The sequence below is a fragment of the Sardina pilchardus genome, chromosome 6 (assembly GCF_963854185.1).
Source record: "Sardina pilchardus chromosome 6, fSarPil1.1, whole genome shotgun sequence".
Classification (NCBI taxonomy): domain Eukaryota; kingdom Metazoa; phylum Chordata; class Actinopteri; order Clupeiformes; family Clupeidae; genus Sardina; species Sardina pilchardus.
Window position 1 is genome coordinate 33169023 of NC_084999.1, and position 20129 is coordinate 33189151.

At 41.6% G+C, this 20129-nt stretch overlaps 1 protein-coding gene across 1 annotated transcript; it reads right to left on the minus strand.

The window, feature by feature from the left end:
• Window positions 1–14451: 14451 nt before the first annotated feature.
• Window positions 14452–15817, minus strand: LOC134083305 (TOG array regulator of axonemal microtubules protein 1-like). The gene is made up of 4 exons (XM_062539576.1): window positions 15786–15817; window positions 15390–15548; window positions 14663–14788; window positions 14452–14513 (listed from the first exon to the last, which is right to left on the minus strand). Exons 1-4 carry the CDS (start codon window positions 15812–15814, stop codon window positions 14501–14503), a joined length of 327 nt encoding a protein of 108 aa, XP_062395560.1. The 5' UTR covers window positions 15815–15817; the 3' UTR covers window positions 14452–14500.
• Window positions 15818–20129: the final 4312 nt, after the last annotated feature.

Consider the following 20129-nt stretch of genomic DNA (forward strand, 5'->3'; position numbering starts at 1 on the left):
TCGCAACGTCATCATCAACAGGAACTCATATGATAGCTTAGAAGCCTACTCATATTAATGTCATTTTTTCGCGTTTCTGCAGTATTGTTTCATGTGTGACATCCCTAACAGATATAGAGCTGTTCTGTCACGTAGAATAATTCTAATAATCATAAGGTCACTATTGGTTTTTAATGTTCACGTCACATTTGCATGAGCCACGACTGAAAAGTCTTACGATAATATCAAACATGTTTGATATTGTCGTAACGGCAAAACTAGAAAAAGACTGACTCCGACGGACTTAAAATCGCTAAGATTGGCACCTTACACTAAACGATTTAGTTGACGGGAGCGCGCCGCGATTCCAGCACAACTCCCATGATTTCCTCCCGATTTTGGGAATTTAGTCGCCGACTGTTAAAACAGACCAAAATCGTACAATGTAAGCCAGCCTTTAGCTGAAGCCATCATTTCCCCTTCACTGCAACCCCTGGACCCCGGAAGGCTGCTGCAGAGCTGGATAGCCACCTGCCAGCTGACTTCCTGGAGCTCTTTCTTACTGACGAGCTGCTCCAACATATTGTGGATCAGACCAACTTGTATGCAAGTGTGGCAGGTGGGACATAACTAAGTAGCAGACTACGCCACATTGGGACTTGCACCCAAATAATTAGTTCTCTTTCTACCAAGGCACTGAGGTTCGTGATGGATTAGCCAGAGACAGTGGTCCAGTACTAGCCTGATGAGCCAGACCCACATCAAGATGTAGGGTCTGGACACTCACCGTAGACAGGGCTCAATCGGAGGGGTGGGATAAACAGTTTCCCAGTCTTTCAAATTCCCTCCCCGCAATAGGATAACGCTAAACGAATCATCTTCTTGTTTTCAAATAACAGGATGCGTTACCATCGCAACTTCTGGTCGCATGTCAGTCACCATTATGTTAAGCCCTGTGATTGGGCCGCTGGTGCTGGGGATTCTCAGCTTCCTGGCTCAATGGATCGTGCCTAGACTGCCCCGCCAGCCAAATTACATTTGCTGCCGCTAGGGGCGTCTAGATTTCTAGGCTAGTCCAGTACTAGAATACAATATTCTATTCAATAAGGTAGGTACGAAATCCAACAGAGTTGGCAACCCGTAAACTAAACATAGAACACGTCTCAGCAAAGCAGCTGTTCAGCGCCAATGTAGCCAACTAGCAGTCACACCCCAGCTAAATAGCACTCCCTGAAATACATAAAATATCTACATTAAAACACATCTTACAATGCCAAACTGATGCTCGCGGTGGCAACATACCTAAATTTATGATTAACCACACTGTGTCTCGGGCCCCAAACTCTGCTGGCCAATTGCAGGGCACACTCTTGGTGAAAGGGCTGCTGCAGCACAGGGAATTCTACAAGAGGAAATACCTACGTGTATAAGCCCTTATTAGAGACTCAAGAGGGGAAAGAGACTGGGGGGTTATGAAGGGGTTTGGTCACCCCAATTGGCTCTGCAATAAACTATGAGCCACTCACAGCAGACTGCTGTATCCTGCTACAATCTGGTAGAGGTACAACCTGCTATACAAGTCAGTATTTTGAAGCACGCCTTGACAATCTACCAAACAGTATAGCAGAGGTAATGCTTGGAAACCCGTGTCCGAGAACTGAAAACCTTTTTTTGGACTAAATTTTCTCACTGGTTATATAAAAAAGCCAAACCTTGAACTGTACTGGAGTGTTGATGAGGAGGTAGATGCCACACCCCATTTCAGTAAGACTATGTCAAGGAACAGGTTTCAGGTTCCTTCAGCAATAATGCATTACAGAATGCAACTGACAAACTGTACAAAGTTCGCCCCGTTGGATTACATTGTGGAAAAGTTCAAAGAGCTGTATCAACCTAGACAAAATATTTGCATATATGAGGCGGACAATATGCGTCCTTATGTCGGAGAAGCAACAGTAGTACTCTGCCAGAGATCGTGTTCTCTCTCCTTGATCGTCTCCCAGGCCATGGTTTACTGAGAGTGCAAACCAACGTCTGTGGAACACTAAGGAAAAATAGGGGGGAACCTCAAATCATCAGTAAGATGACAAAGGGTCGGGAGGGAAGTTGTGAGGGTGATGGTGGTAGCGTGGCAGGGCAAACGGTTGGTCAAGATGGTGACTACCTGTCACCAAGATAGGATGCAGAGGGTTGACGTGTGGCAGAGCTGATATAAAGAAAAGGTTTCTCAGCTGTTTCTGAGTGTATTGTTGCGTACAATGCCTCCATGAATGGGGTGGATAAATTGGACCAAAATATTGCATACTATCCCTTCATCCGAAGATCGCTGAACTGGCCCAAGAAGTTTGTAGCCTATCTCTTCCAGTTGTGCATGTTTAACGCCTATGTCCTCCACCGAGCCAGAAACCCTGGGGGGTGTAAAAGCCTCTTGGAGTTCATTCGCCAGGTAGTGAAGTCCTGGACAATGAAGCGACAGGTTAAGGCGTGAGGAGGAAGGGGCAGATGTGGGTGTTGAGGGGTGTGGGGACTTGGAGGAAGGTCAACGTACAGTACGTCGAGAGCACCGGAACAATCTTATTATGTTTAAAAATTGTATATACAATCCGACACCGTTAAGCTCCACCACCACTCTGCAGCCTATTGCAATTTACTGTAGATCATCTGTAACCAGTGTTACCATAGGGGCTGCTAGAGGTGATTGTGCAGTGCCTTACAAGAAATCAACTTTTGGTCAGTCATTTTTCACTTACAAAGCAGCTGGTGAGTGGAAATGGCTGATAGACAACCAAGTAAAGTTAGTTAATAATAAAAAAAAAATGAACTATTCTGTGTAGGGGTGGAAACACACACACAGGATGTATCTTATTTATTTTTAAATAAGTTATTCATTTTCTATCAAATGCTTCATTTGAATTATAATTTAGTTCCTTGTTTTATTTTTGTGCACTTTTGGGATATATCAGGTGACCTAGGCACGTGGGCTTTCTAGTGCTTCATCACCTCTTAAGAACTCTAGAAAAATGGACAGAACAAAGTAAAAAAGGATTGAGTGGATTTCATTACTTAGATTATGGACAAAGAGCAACCTTGAAGTTTCGAAGGTGGATCCGTGCAAGATTGTGAGTAACACAAAGTTTTAACAATGCCGGGCCACCGCGCTCGGAAAGTGTTTGGCCTGTTTGCCGTGTGGAAACTGTCTGGACATTGAATGCTCTGAAAACCATAAAGATAAATTGCGGAAATGTATGAGCAAGAGAAGACGAAGCAGACGAGGAGGAAATCTTGTTTGAGAAAGAAAATAACTTGTTCAAGCTTATCGGAACACGTAGAGGAAAATTCTCACCAGGAAACGCAATGAGGACGTGGTGAAAGACCCCGTTATGGATTTTATTGTATATTTGGAAGAGTTTGTGGATCTGCACAACAGTGTGCAATCTTTATTATCAGACGAAGAAAAGGAACTGGACAGAATAGACTGGTTTGAACCGAAGATGGCTAGTTTCAGACAATTCCTTGACGGCGTAGAATTTTGGCTGAAAGCCGATGAGGTACACCCCGATCCTCGTGAACCAGCCGAAGGTTTGCAAGGTGCAACTGCCCAGTCTGTGTCACCGCATGACAGTGTTTCGCAGGCCGCAACAAGGCCTCGCAGTGTAGCCTCCAGTCGGGCCAGCAAGGCCTCGGAGGCTCTGTCCGAAACCAGGATACAGCGTGATGTGCTTACAGCGCAATCAAGGTCTTTGGAGGAGCAACTTGACATCGATATGGAAGCATTACGACTGAAATCAAAAAAGGAAAAACTAAAACTACAAACAAAGATAGCTGAAGCAGAAGCCAGAATTAACATTCTCTCAGAGGGTGAATTGCCAGCTGATTTAAGTAACCTTGCAACATCTAGAACATCAACTGAATACATTCTTCCAACAACAGCAAAAAAAGCACAAACAAGGCAAAGAATATATCCTGGACATATCAGACCTACTTCAACAGAGGTTAAATTAGAATTTCAAAGTTCATTCTCAAATCCAGTCAAGCCATCTCAGAATGTATTAAAACAATCCTCAAAACATGCCCCGGTCTTCAACAATGATTCTCCTCTTGAAGTGATGAAGAAGCAGAATGAAATTACATCACTACTCATCAAACAACAGGTTTTGTCTCATGCTTCCACCAAGAGACATTTCTGTCTTTTCTGGAGATCCACTTAATTTCAGGTAATTTAAGAAGTCTTTCGAACAAACGATAGAATCAAAAACCGACAATGAGGAGCAAAGATTGTACCTGGAGCAATACACATCTGGAGAACCAAAGAATCTCGTGCACAGCTGCTTTCACCTGCCACCTGATAAAGGCTACAAGGAAGCCAAGAAACAACTAGTGTGGCACTTCGGAAATGAGATCAAGATCTCTTCTGCATTCTTGGACAAAGCACTGAGATGGCCTGCTATTAGGGCAGAGGATGCATCCGGTCTAAGGTCATATGCAATATTCCTCAAAAGCTGCCACAACACCATGTAGGAGGTAAATTACATTTCAGACCTTGAAACGCCATCCATCCATCCATCCATCGTCAGCAACATACAAGCAAAGAGCCTGTTTTGGAGATCTACTTGCTTTTATAGATAAACAGGCACGCACAATGCTAGATCTGATTTTGGGAGAAATTCAGAGCCCACCAAACAAAATTGCAGAGCAGAGGCAAAGCAGAGTCATTCCAACGTCAGATAGGGGGAGCAGTTTTGCAACAACTGTTTTACCAACCTCAAATGCAGTCAGCACAAGCGCATTCACAATTCCCTGCATGTTCTGCAATAAAAATCATCCAATGGAAAAATGTCAAGCTTTTCAAACCAAACTCAATAATGAAAAGGTGGAGTACCTGAAAGCAAGAGGAATGTGCTTTGCATGTCTTCAAAAGGGACACATGAGCATTAACTGTTCCAACCAAATGTCATGTGACATTTGTAGGCAAAAACATCCTACAGTTCTCCACATTCCAATCAACGAAAGTCAAACCTGCAACAGCGGTTCTGATACAGTGCTCTCGCTGGCCACTGGCAGTGATACTGGGGCCGGAAAAAAGAAATGTGCTCTCGCTATTGTACCTGTTAAGGTTAAATTAGAAAAGAGAACACAATGGCCCTCATTTATCAACCGAGCGTAGATACCAGCGTACATCTGAGCGCAGAAATCATCTTACGACGGGGCTCACGTGTGATTCATCAAACTTTCGTATCACTCCAATTCCAGCATAAGAATAAACGTGTGTTGATAAATGTGACGGCTGGAAACAAGCGTGGTTTAAATATCACGGCCCTATATTATGCTCGTTTTAATGGCCTCGCCCCTAGAATTTACGACATGAAGGTGCATTATACCAGAGACACTTATTTATGAGGAGACACTGCACTGGAAAAATCGCCCATTGAAATGCATGGGGTAACTTCGTAACACAAAGATGGCGGGTGTTTACACCGGTTTGCACATGTCCCACCTCTTCCAATGCCGTTGCTCCAATCATTTTGCCTATCCTTGGCGGTCACGCATGCGCAGTCCAAGATTACCAGGAAGAAAAAGGCTTTTTAAGCGTTAATTTGATACAAAACCACCAAACCGTTTTCAGCGATTTTAATCTGATTTTCATCGTGATTTCAAACATGTGATTTTTATGTCCCTTACACCTCAGAACATTGACATCCAGCTCTCTCCCCATTCATTTAGATAGGGCCTGGTCTTGTTACGGTCAAACTCGCTGCCCGACCCCATGGCCAATATGGCTGCCTGAAAAACTTGCGTACGCGAGTTCAGACTAGACGTGAGATTTGAGCGTATAACACCGATCACGTTCACATTGATGCCATACTTTGTGTGGAAACAAGCGTACGCCTGTTTTTGGTCGTACGCACGTTTCATAAATGAGGGCCAATATGTTCAAACATATGCATTCTTAGATCCTGGAAGTTCTGAAACCTTTTGCACTGAAGAATTGTCCAGACAGCTGCAAACTCCTGGAAAGAAAATGGAAATACTTATAAGAACAATGGGTCAAGAAAAACAGTTACAAACCAATTACAAAGTGTCTGGCTTGGAAATAGCTGCTCTTGACAGTGAAACCTCCCTCAAACTTTTTTTCTCAAAAATCATTCCCTGTGACTCCTGCCAATATACCCACAGTGAAAGACTTGAGAAAATGGTCTTACCTTGAGGAGGTTGACTCTACCATCAATGCAGGCATCGGGCTGCTAATAGGAGTCAATTCTCCATGGGCTTTGGAACCATGGAAAATTATCAACAGTGTAGATGAAGGACCATATGCTGTTAAGACCCTTCTTGGCTGGGTTATCAATGGACCACTAAGTTAATGGAACCCATCATTTGAAAAGATCCAGAACGGTGCTATGAATGCAGATATGGACGCTCCTGAGGTCACTGATGATGGCAGGAATAAGAAGAAGAGTCAAAATGCTGCAAAAATCAGTCAAAATGCTGTAAAATGCTTGGCAGCATGAAGTGCTCTGCACTTTAAAGGGATATTCCGCCATTTTTGGAAATACGCTCATTTTCCACCTCCCCTCGAGCAAAACAATCGATATTTACCTTGTTCCCGTTCATCCAGCCATTCTGTGAGTCTGGCGATACAACTTTTAGCTTCAGCCTAGCATAGATCATTGAATCGGATTAGACCATTAGCTTCTCGCCTGCTAGCTTCATGTTTAAAAGTGACTAAGATTTCTGGTAATTTTCTCATTTAAAACATGTCTCCTCTCAAGTTAGAAAGTGCAATAAGACCAACTGAAAATGAAACCTGGCGTTTTTCTAGGTTGATTTGACATGGAACTACACTCTCATCTGGCGTAATAATCAAGGCAACTTGCAAACTACTGGCACTACTACTGCTTGTTGTCTATGGGGACTATTTTCAGATGCTGTGTACGATATCACTGCGCCTATGGTACGTTTGCAAGTTGCCTTGATTATTACGCCAGATGAGAGTGTAGTTCCATGTCAAATCAGCCTAGAAAAACGCCAGGTTTCATTTTCAGTTGGTCTTATTGCACTTTCTAACTTGAGAGGAGACATGCTTTAAATGGGAAAATTACCAGAAATCTTAGTCACTTTTAAACATGAAGCTAGCAGGCGAGAAGCTAATGGTCTAATCCGATTCAATGATCTATGCTAGGCTGAAGCTAAAAGTTGTATCGCCAGACTCACAGAATGGCTGGATGAACGGGAACAAGGTAAATATCGATTGTTTTGCTCGAGGGGAGGTGGAAAATGAGCGTATTTCCAAAAATGGCGGAATATCCCTTTAAATGGCTGGCAGCTAATGAGTTAACCTAGCAACCATCATAACTACCCTAGCAACAGCATAGCAACCACTTCCACTCTTGAAACCTAGCAAACAACATTATTACCCTAGCAACCAGCATAGCAACCACCTCAAGTACCCTCGCAACAGCCTAGCAACCACTTCCACAGTTAAAACCTAGCAACCACCCTACCATGTGTACCATAACATTAATTTCTATCAGAAAGACTCGGGGACAGACATGATGAAAGTTAACATATATTTTAATCCATCGAAGGATTTACAAATGACACAAGCAGCAATGAGAGTCTTTGGCATAGGCCCCGTCCTCAGTCCAGGTCGCTGTGTGTGCAGACCCTTGCAGATCCTGCCGGAATGACGGCAGGGGGGCGGAGCCTTCCCCCTGGACACTGGACAAGGCCAAACTGGTGGTGGTTAGGGAGGGATGGTGGGGCATCGAAAAATCGGCACCTGAAAGCGGAAAGCAGGTGCAAAGACGTGTCATTTTAAAGACTGATGCAGACTGATGATTGGACGAAAGTAATGAATGAGAATTGAGTCTTCCTGACAGAACTTAACGCTTACGCTTTCATTTCTGCAGGCGCGCCTGCTGGTGCTTTGGAGATGAAGCACATGCCACCACATTTTCACCAAATTCTTCTTGTCTATCACCACGTCTCTGTAAACATGCTTCAAAAAGTAAGAGAAACTAAAAAAAACTTGTATTCCATTTCCTTTATAATTTAAATAGAGATTGAGAACGTGACGTAAAACGCAACGCATTTTGGGAATCGGTGGCCCAAAACTTAAGTTGTTTTACTGATGTGCAGGAACAACTACAGTAAGTGCAGTTGCCGAAATGCCGTTACCTGCTGTGTTATAAAATTCAATAGAGTAACATGAAGCTTATCTTTTATCATTTTCCAGCGTGGAAAAAGAATAGTACACGCCATGTTTCAGAGGTGACAAAAAGGCGAGGAATGGCATGGATAGCATCAGTAAGGAAGCGCAAGGTTATGCTCTGTTTTTTACACATTTGCTTAGTTTTGTGTTATTATCATGCCAGATCATAGACCCAGAACACTAGTCTACATGGGCTGGCATCAGGCGAGCCAAACATACTCATAATTATTTGTGTTTTGATGAAGTTGGTCACATGTCTTAGCGATCTCTACACTCTAAGAAGTAATGTGTCAAAAATGACACAAATTGTGTAGAATTTCAACACATCTGATGTGTGTGCTCAGGGACGACACATTTTGTGTCAATTTCAACTCAACACATTAGATGTGTCACATATATTGACACATTAATGTGTCATTCTGACACAGTGTGTCAGTAAAGTGTAATAGTTTTAAACACTTATATGTGTCATTTATGAATATTAGAGGGGTACTTTATTTCAGTATTAACCCACTGGTGTTCACAAATAAATTAAGAATAATGAGCCTGGCCAATAGAGCTGATTGATTCTGACCCTTAGTTTATAGACTTCAACATCAACATACATACAACACATCAACATACAACAGCAAAATTAACATATACTGTGTATCACAACATACAGCAGTACAATTATACTATTCAAAAATACAGTTCATCTGAACACACATCTTAGAATTATATCTGACATAGACACATCAAGGTTAAATCATCTTGTATTTAGGATTTATGTACATATTATCTTCTTTCCTTTCAAAGAGAGTACAGACCCTGTTCTGTACTCTTGCCCATTTGATCTGATCATGTAAATAGTGCTTGTCATGGTCAACTCTTGTTCAAAGGCTGCCTTAAGCCCATCAAAAATACTTTCTGGAACTTGTAAGGAGCCAAGCAGAACTGGAAATGCATTCTTTACCTCAGGAAGGGTGCAAAATGGGTCACTCATCTTAAAGTTGGTAAATTGTTGCACCTGATGTTTATGAGCTAGAGTTTTAGCGATATTTTTAAAATTGCATACAACATGTGCATGTCTCTTAAACGGATTATGTTTTCCTTCAAACCTCATACACTATAGTTGAGAGACAGGGCCGAATTCACAGATCAATCTTGCAGTCATAAAGTGGTACAGGAGTGAGATTCCTATCGTGTAGTTTTTTGAAAAGTGTGTGATGATCTATAATTATTTGCTTTAAAAAAAACAGCAAGCCCTGTTGTTACTACTGGTGCAAATATAATGCTGCAAATTTCACGCAGTAATAGAAACAAACGGCAATACTCATTGTTCCTCAACATGATCCCCTACCAAAAATGGCAATGCCTGTAGAGGGCACCACATCTGAGAAGCTGTTTGCCGGACAGCACCTTCAGATGGTCTCAGGTTAATGATGACACTAGGCTTATTTTTTGCATTCTTATAACCATACTCGTATGTCACAATTCTGTGGTTAAGCTGCTCTAATGTGAAACATTTCTCTTCATAGATCAATTGTCTCAACAATAATTTTACTTCCAATGGAGCTATGCCTACAAGTACATCGTGCATGAGGTGGGTTTGTCCATGAACATCTACTGTATGTCAATGCCAGAACTCTCAAGGAGTCTGATGTCCTCAAGTAACGGTTCCATTACCTTCGCAAACCCATAAGTCTCCCTATCTATTGAGTTGAAAAGAGGACATAAATGAATATGAGCAAGAGAAGAATTGAATTCCTGCGGGAGGTTTCTTATGATGAAGTAAACCGCACCCATCTTATGAATCTTGGTTTTCGATCCCAAAGGATTTGTTGTTTCAACGTCATCATAGTACAACTGAATTTGCAGAAAATCAGGATGCAAGGAAGATAATGGATTTGATAAAAAGCGAGAACCGTGAATAATCAGACATTTTATCATCATGTCTTTTCTTGCTTTGAAAGTAAAGTTTCTGCATCTGACTGTTGCAGAAAAGAAATCGAATAGTGTCGATTATTGATATACTGGCACGTGTCAGGTGCTAAAATTTGCATCACCTGACCATCTTTTCTTAGAGTGTCTGCTCTGTGGCCAAGAAATATCTCCCTAGGCTTTATCAAATCAAACTCCTCTACAAAATAGGTATTCATTTTAAAGGGTGTATCAATTTCATCGAACATATGTTTGGCACAAATTGTCCCATTAGGGATTGCACATTTTCATTGTCTTCTGGCACTCCTAAATTTCTTAACATTGAAGTCACTGAATCTTGTAATTCACTAACAGTTGTTTCCATCAATTGTTTAACATAGTTAACAGTTCTGGTGACATCAGCAAAACTAACATTTGACCCAGAATACATTTTTGCTACAAATGATGCTGTAGCACTCTTTGGGGTGGCTGCAGACCTTTCAGGCTCAACTATGCCATCCTTAACAATATTATTCTCCTCGGTTGAGATCTGAACAGTTGCTATGGGAGTAGTGATTTCTGAATGGTTTTGATGAGGTTCATCTTCAGAGGCTTGTGTAATCTTGTGGTCTCTACTTAGGTGTTTGGAAAATGAATTCATGCAATGATATGTCCTTAGGCAGCCATCTTGGCTACAAGTCAGAATGAAGTCGAATTGGTCTGATAATGCATGAATGTCACGAAGATGTCAAATAAGAGTCTTACTTTGCTTGAAGTGTAATTTGCATTTTGGACAAACATACATTGTCTTTGACTGAACCATTTTCATTTTCAAAATAAGGTCCACTACCTTTGACTTTCTGTTGGTTGAGAGGGGGATATTGTAGACATACTCCAGGAAGGAAAAAACTGGTGACAGTTGGGGTGGATATGCCAAATTACAGACCCAAAACAGCTTGAACAGTTTGTCTACAGCACCGGTGAGATCTTCTTCAAGCGGAATGATGACCTTATCGTTCTTTCCGATGATGACGTACTGCTGCATTGGATCCCTGAAGCTGCCAATGGATAGGAGTTGTGGCTGAGAGGGGTGGGATTCAGAGTCATCAGTACAGAGGGATGAGATGCTAGTTCCAGCCTGAAAGGAGGGAAAAAATGGATATGAAGAAATTGAACAGGATGATAAGAAACTGTCCAACAATAGTAGTGTTGGGCAACTGGTGCAACGAGTCAACATTAATTTGCCAATATGGACTTACAATGTCATACCTATATCTCACCTGCATGTCGTATTAAAGGTACAAATTTGACAAAAATATATGGATTTTTAATGTATTTTTTTTACATATCACAATTCAACAAAAATGTCAAACTTAATTTAACTACTTGTTAACCCAACGCAGGCTACTGAATTGTTACCAGCATTACACTTCTTGTGCACAATGCATGGCGAAGAACAAGTTATATGAATAACTAGGATATGGAGAATGCACAAAATTGCTTTGGATTATGTAACAATTCATGAAAACATTGACAATAGCACAACAAGCTTTTAATAGAATAAATCTGGAGCAAAAGCAATCGAACAGGTTAGGTCAACTCCTGCTAGACAAATAATCAATTTCAAAAATCAGGAACTGTTTACATTAGTGTTAAAACCAAAAAATCTAAACCTTACCGGTACAAAGTCAATGAGGTGTGTGATGGCTGACTTGACACTGCACCGACTGGATGCGATTGGGGGAAGAAGATGGGTCAGAATTTGTAGTATTCTGTAGCTCTTCTCATCTGCATATGAAAAATGAAGCCGTCATCTCATCAATTCATATTACTGTAAGACATTGAAAGCTTTAGAAACAGTGATAACATTTGTTTTGATTAACTTATCCAACATGTTAAGATGCTGAACATTTCTGAAAGCATACCATCTATTAGGCCATTCATTCCACTAGTGAGCGAGGTGATTTCATGTTTCTCCTTGACTGCAACTGCGGTAAGCTGCGGGATGATGACGCCCATCTTCTGATAAACAACTCTCCCTTTCCCTCGCACAAAGTGTTGAACTCTGAATCAAACATTAGCAGAAAAACAAAACAATTGTTTTGGTATGATTGAAGACAAATTCAAAGAAACAGCTACCATCAGTACAATCTGCGTGGAAGGGGGTTAAAGGTTAGCCTGGATGCCAGACCGAAGTTTAGCCCCGCCTACATTCTTTTTCTGCAGGGAACTTCGGTCTGGCACTGCTTCGTTCAGCTGCTACTATTCGAGATACAGATCTGTTCGGACCAATCACATTGTCAGTGCGGGCTTTACGTGATGATTGACAGATGAACAGCAGTGACGTTCACGGCTGCATGCGTCCTCGTTCGACGAGTTGGGTGTGAGACCATGTTGGCTTAGGTTGATTTTGATTGCAACAGAAACGCTATGGCTATGAATGCATAATTTGTTCATGCAGTTTGGCCTTTCCTTTATCTTAGCTATTGAAACGGAGGTTTTATCACGGATTCAGACAACTATTTCTGAACACTTAGACCAACGTGGATATGTGGGAAAACTTCAGTTTCACTTTCACCAAGTGAAAACAGCATGTTTGGGTGATGTTGTTCCCGTTTGTTTAAAAATGTCTGTTTGCTCGTTGGGTTAACGACACACTTCCCCAGCTGTTCATTGCATACAGTTTGAAGGAATTATTTTTAAAAACGAAGGAGGATGTTATAGCCTACCCTGCTACATATTTCGTTGTCTTAGATTTCGCAGATACTGACAGCCAATAATTTGTTCTGTTTGCTTTGGTCTATCCAATGAATCCAGAGCTATCCCCCCGCCCTGTATCGGTTGAATCACGCCCCATAATCGCAGCTGAATGGAGCAGTTTCAGACTCATATTCTGACAAGAATTGAGTATGACGTCGTCAGGCTAGTTAAAGGTAACTGAGGCTTGTCACTTTAATTAGCATGAATTTATTGTACAAACAGCTGAAATATCAAAGTTGATGACAGTTTACTTCTTTGGAACCCTGAAGCCCTGTGCCAGAGGTTCACATACTACATTTCTAAAGTAGGAGCCAAAAGGCTTTGATAGGGCACTTACTAAAGCTGGTATGTCCAGGAATCGTGGATATTCTAGTAAGACTTCTCCCATCGTGGGTGACAGACTGGATATCCATGATCTTCGGTGTGTGAAAGTTCTCTGCATTCCAGATTTGATCAAGGCCAGGTTCTCTGCAGAGGGTCTCAGCCTTTTCATTAGGTTGATCAACTCACGGGTATCATTGGTGTCTTGCACTTCCTGAGCCGGGTTTTGTCCAACCTCTCTGCGTCTCTTATGTTTTCTGTACCGTCTCTGATCTTCCTCAAGCTTTCTGCGAATGTTGCAGAGTCGAATTTCCAAAAATCCAGTGTGGGATGACGGGTCATAAAAATGCTCCTAAGATAATTAATGAGATATTCACGTAAGTAAAGTACCACATGCCCCGATTCTAAATAAATTAATACTTTACATTGATCAGACTGTATAAGTGACCTCCACAATGAAGCTGAGATAAACGTAGTGCATCTAAGCAGGTAAGAGGGATAACTATATTGTGTGATGGAGCACTTAGACTCAGCGCAGTAATATCCTCACTCCAAAGTGAAACTGAAAGTGCAAGAGTGATGATATTACTGCGCCACACAATATAGTTATCCCTCTTACCTGCTTAGAAATGCACCACGTTTTATTTTGTCTCACCATACTTGGTCGGAGTAGCTGCTAACGATTGTGGAGGTGAAAGGTTAAGATCAAGAAAGCAACATTTGAAATAAATCAAACCACGTTCAAACAACATTCTTTGTTTGTGATGAATACATAGAAATATATTATCCGACTTTATTAATTGTGTCTCACATTTTGAAATATCATTTAATAATGTACAGTTTCACAAAATGTGTCAGATAATTTTACTGAATAATACTCATTTTATGTCATTATCAACACATTATGTGTTAAAATAGACTTGACACAATGAATGTGTCAAAAAAATTACACATTACTTCTTAGAGTGTATAGAAGTAAATAAAAGGAAATATATAATATATTACCTATAGTTTTACACACGCTGCAAAGATCTGTGCTCTATAGTGCTCACATTCAAAGGGAAGATATTTTATTTGTTGTATAAAATTATGTTTTCATATTACAAAGTAATGAAAAAGTGAATCAGTGCAGACAAATGCTTTTTAGTTGTTTTTTTATTTTTTTGTGTGAAATGTATGTGCTTTAGCGTATCTCTATAGCACTGCCGTGTGTGTGTGTGTGTGTGTGTGTGTGTGTGTGTGTGTGTGTCTGTGTGTTAGTTGTGTTGTGTGTGTGTCTGTGACCCCGTGGGTGCGGTATCATTCTGGCTGGCTCTGATGTCTACTTCAGCGCAAAGGTCTGTGGGGGAAAAAAACAGCACATTACCAAGACAATTTACCCTGTATGTCCACAGATTAAACAATAATGAATAGCGATTTTGGCCCATTTATCACTCGGAAAGGAAAAATGCTCAGTGTTTATGGTGTCCAGTGATGTGTCCAGTCTACCTTTTCTGGCATGTATTAATAAAGTCCTTGATGCGGATCTGATCACTCAGAGGGGCGAACCTCTCCACCATCTTGATGAGGTCAGGATGGGCAGCCACTACAGACAGAATGTTACGGGCCTGATTCCTGTTTCAGACACAAAATACATTAACTGTCACCATCCACCAATTAATTTCAATCATTATGATGGTACACTGACTTATAATTGGGACAATGGCATGTTTGTCATTGTCCCTGCCCTAAAAGATCTCATATCTTATATTTGTCTCAACTAATAGCCTTGGTGAACCCTAACAAATCTGTGAGTGCTTTTGAATTTGCTCAGCAGATTTTCTTTGGAATTAGGTTTACAGCTGAATACAAAACCTTAGTTTACATGAAAGATGTGTCATGGAGATTTGATAATCAGTCAGCTGTCAGCCATGCAGTCTACTGTACAACTCTTGTGGACTACTACTGCAAACTAAATATTAAATCACTATTTCCTACTATTTTTTAGCTGTAAACAAACTATTTCAATGCCATGCACTGACAGATAAGCACATTCAGTAGTGCTGTGTAACATGAGATGACTTTTGGATATCTCCGAACAGAACAGAAACTTGCTGATTAGCTGATTGGTTAATTTAGAAACATTTACTTTTACTTTTATTAATTTAACTAGCATTTTTATCCAAAGTCAAGAAGTAAATGGTAAAGAAACAAGAAATACTGTTGTGCTCCCAACCTGACTTCCAGTACGTGGTCAAGGGCAAGGCAGCTGGCAACTTGGATGAAGCGGGCAGTCAGGTCCTTTTTGCCAGACAAGAGACAAGCTGCTCCCATGACCTCCGTCACTTTCTCCAGGTGCCGTGCAGTGTTCTTCCTCACGGCTGTATGTTTGTGGCTAAGAAGAAGCAGAGAACCAATAAGTCACACCAGGAGAATAGATAACCCAGAGAAACAAGGGAGACAAAGAGACAGAAACAGGGGAGACAGAGAAACAACAGGCAGAGGTGGTAGGTGAGTAACAACTGATACAGACATCAAGAGATCCAGGTAACACAGAACGTTAAGAAGCACTAGAAAGCAATTAACCAGAAAAAAAAAAAACTCTTGCCCTCTTTATCTCTCTACCCCTAACCTGAGTCCTCCGTTGATCAGAGCGTTCATGCTGCGGATGGGGGTGATGCTATACACCATGTACCCCAGGGCCAGGTCCATGTCCTTTGTAAAGTTGCTGGACTCTCCAGCCTTTGGCAGCAGTGAACGGGCTGTGCCCTCGGCCTCTGCATCCATGTCCTGGCCCAGGTGAGCAAACAGGTGTGCCAGTGTCACCATGGCAGCACAGGATACTACAGTGCGCAGGTGCCTCACCTGGTTGGGAGGAGGGACTTGGAATGACAGTTTGTACCACTTTGACTGGACATGTATTGAATACTAAGAGAGTTAACATAATTTCTTTAGTACCATCATTTAGGCATTTCAATAGATAGTGTCTAGTTTGAAACAGAACAAAAGATACAACATGTGCTACAGAATGTTTTCCAGCAGCACCTCTTTATTGATGGCCAGTGTTGCGTTTTGTGTCTACTCTGGTGAATATAGGGCTACTACAATCACAGTTGAGATCGCTACTCCGTGGGTGTGTGTGTATTTCTTCGAAAATCAGCAAGGCTCTCGCTTTTTCAAGAAGAGTGGTGTGGTGTATTTGTCTTTGGATTCTGTGTTTTTTTCACACCTTACCAAAGAGTATGCTTGTCTTTAGACTCTGCGAGTTCATCGCCTTGCTAAAGAGTGTGTGTTTCCTCTTCTGTCTCTGCAAAACTTGCCTTGCAGAAGAGGAAGTGACTGTCAGTATCGTGTTTTTTGCAGGGGCCCCTTTTCAACGGGTTTAGGATGTACGAAAGGACTGATGCAAAAGAGAGAGACTTTCTCTACTTGGACCAAAAATCCTTGATCAGGACTCTAGGGTCAACATGTGGAACTTTTTAGGAGGCTCTCCTTAATCTAGTCCCTTTTCACTACTGACCCTATTGCCTGCAATCGTACCTCTAATAAAGTGTCTTCTCACTTTCGGAGAAAATAGATTATGTTTATGACAGCTGACTCGTGACTATGGTTACTGATGTCGACCTCCGGTCACAGAGACCGCATCGCAGACGTTGTCTGTCGAACAAGGGACCACAGAAAGCTTCACAGTCACCATCAAAGCTGATCACACATATGTATTTTATTTCTCCAGTGACAGACCTTTTGTAATCTATGAAAACAGTTCAGTTAATCTAAACTAGTAAGATTTTGAATTACTGAAAGATAAAAATTCTCAGTTATTAATACGCATCTGCTTTCAATAAGTTAAAGTAAGTTGTTTGCTCACAACAAACTTAGTTTAATTTACTAACAGTGCAAAAAGATAATATGAATTTGTCAAGGATGAATCTGCATATTATACATGACATTACACAGATTTTGGTTTTATTTGTAACAATTTGTGCTCAGTTTTTACATAAGTTTACTTATTAAAAACCGATTTCCATATCCCTGCTTGTGTGGTATGCATTTAGACCTTATTTTACAGAAATACAACTGTTAAACAAAGCCTAGTTGGTTTTGTGACCGCTACGGTGTATAGAACTTTCCTTCCTAAATACACAGCTGAGTTCGCTACTCCTGTATGTGTCAGTGCATTGTGCAGTAAGTATTTGCCCATTAACGGTGTCTTAGAAAGTAAGCCCAAACTACAGCCAACTTACCCACTGGGTCCCCTCTGTAGGCTTGCGCCTCTTGCGAGGGGGTCGATGTTCTCTTTGACACAGGGGAGGCAGGAAACACGAAAAAGAACTCTCGGCGGCTTTTAAACAATGCCCTAACAAAAGGTTAGGGCTTTGACTTTATTAAAGATAAAATACAATAAAAAAAAAAAAAAAAAAAAAATCTACCTGTCTCTAAATGCAAAGTTCAGAGTCCAAAAGAAAAAGGAGAAGACCCTTAAGTCCCCGAGAAGGAGACCTTTTATACTACTTTCACGCCCAAGTCTAGACCTATTGCGCTCCGACACGACCAAGTGTCTTCGTCTCTCTTTTTTTTTTCTTTCTGGTGACCTTGTTTTGAACTCAGACCTGCACATGAACTACAAGCTTTTTCCTCTATACTTATTCTAAGCACATTCATTAAACATGACATACTATATAAGCTGGACTAAAACACTTAAATCTTTTGAATAAACATTCTATCAAATTCAAAGAGAACATACATTTTAAGCTTAAACAGTTATTCTTTAAAGTTTAAGTAAAAAATATAGTTTTTTAATCTATTGCAAAATCATACTTCTATTCTAAGTAAAGTTACATGTCTTTATTTAAGCAGAATCACACTTTGAAAATCTGAGTAAATATCATTTTCATATCAGTTTATCTATCATTGCTGCATTTGCACAATTATAGCAAACCTTATGGGTACAATCATACTTTTCCACGGTTTCACTTTCTACCACCTTCTACACCAGACAGACGTCATGGAGCCTGGGCAGCAGCACTTCAGAGTGGTGCTGAGCCAGAGACCTGATGGATATCAGGGCATTGATCTTCTTCTCCCTGCAGTAAAACCAACACACTCACATCAGAGGAACATAGTAATACATGCACTTGGTTCAAGTATTCTATCTCCATGTAAACTCTTACATGTAGATACTATTGGGGCAGCTGTGGCCTACTAGTTACGGCTTCGGGCTTATAACTGAGGGGTTGCCAGTTTGATCCCCAGCCGGTACGTGTATGTGTCAGCATAGCCTTGACTACATTCTCTTCTCTTCACAACCCTTAACTCTTAATAGTATCTTACTATAGTCTAATCTATTTTAGCTAAAAACCTACGATTTGTCTGGATAGCATAATAGCTTAGCCTATTTAAGCTATACTCCCACCAGTCATCGTCGCTGAACGCTGTAAAGGCCTGCAGGAGGGCCTCCTCGGGACAGGTCAGAGGGCGCTGTCTGGCCAACTCTGGGAGACTCTTGGCCAGCTGGGTCTTGTTGGTGTGCCTCGCCTCTTTCACTTTCCTCTTCTTCACCTCCTTATGCTCCCTTGTTTCCCCATGCATCCCTGTCAGTGCATCAACGGCCTTTTGCTCTGGGAGGTCAAAGGTCAAGTATGTTTGTCTGAAATCCTGTCTACACTTGCCATGGCAAACAACTTATTATTATTTGTATTGATTGTATTGAACTGCACTGATCTCCAATTAGGCTAATAAAGACTGAGACATTGTCTGCGTGCAGTGTTCATCATTTGACCTGCCCATGATGTGTGGATCCTTTTCTGCAACTTTAGGCTAGCCTGTATGAGTCGATATATTCTGTGTGTTTGTGCTTGTGTGTGTGAGGTGAGAGGGAGAGAGAGAGTGTGTAAGAGCGACTACTCACCTGTCTCAGTGACCACATTGAGTGACATTGTATTCTTGAGACGGGGTAGTCTACTCTGAAACTGTCTGTGACTGGTTGTCTTTGGGGGGGCGGGGATAGCAGGGGCAATTGGCGAATTGATGAAGGGCAGAGTACTGGGTGCCGACGGGGTCCTGCGATCCACAGGCCTGAAGCTGCCCACAGAGCTGCCTGTCTGGTCCAAGGCCCTGGCATCATTGCGAGTGGCGAGTTCCTCCTGAAAGACTATCTCCTCAGCCAGTTCCACGACCTCCTGCAGGAGTTCCTTGTTGGTCTGGCGCTCCTTCTGCTGAGCGCTCAGGGGTCTCAGCGTACCCCTCACAGACCGCTGCAGCTGGTGGTGGGGGGATGCAGGGGGTATGGGGGCTAGCAGCTTCCGTTGGCCAGGTGCCGCACTGGCATGCAAGGGCTGGAGTGGGCCGTGGGGATATTGGGGCAAGGGCAGAAGACGAGGCTGGAGATGAGGAAGCAGCCGATGCTGTGATTGCAGAGAGGGAAGAGGCAACATGGCATCAAACATGGCCACCATCTACACCCTCTAACACACAACTGCCCAACCACCATGCTGCGTTTGAAATCTTCACCACTTCACTAGTGCACTATTTAGTGAATAACTAAGACATCATTATGTTGTTATTACATCATTAATGACATTTGTTATGTAAGTTGGTGCAGAGAATAAGACGGCTACACACAGATATAAGGTTAACGTGTTTTACTGTAACTCTCTAGTCTCTCATGCCAACTCCAATACGTCATTACATTGACCCCCTGACCCTTAACGTCATTAACAACACTAATCTACACAACATCCCCCTTTGTCAGAAATATCTATGTAGGATATTATTAACAATACCTCAGTACCACACATGTACAGTACTTAAACTTAGGAACATCAGAATTACTCAAAATTCAAAACACTCAGTAGTATACAAAATTACTTTGGTTTCAGTTCTTAACTATAAAGCTCTTCTTTCAGCTCTATAAATCAAGTCTGTGGGGTTTAACTATTTCTCTGCCACTCCTGGTTCTGGTGGCAGACTCTGAGTG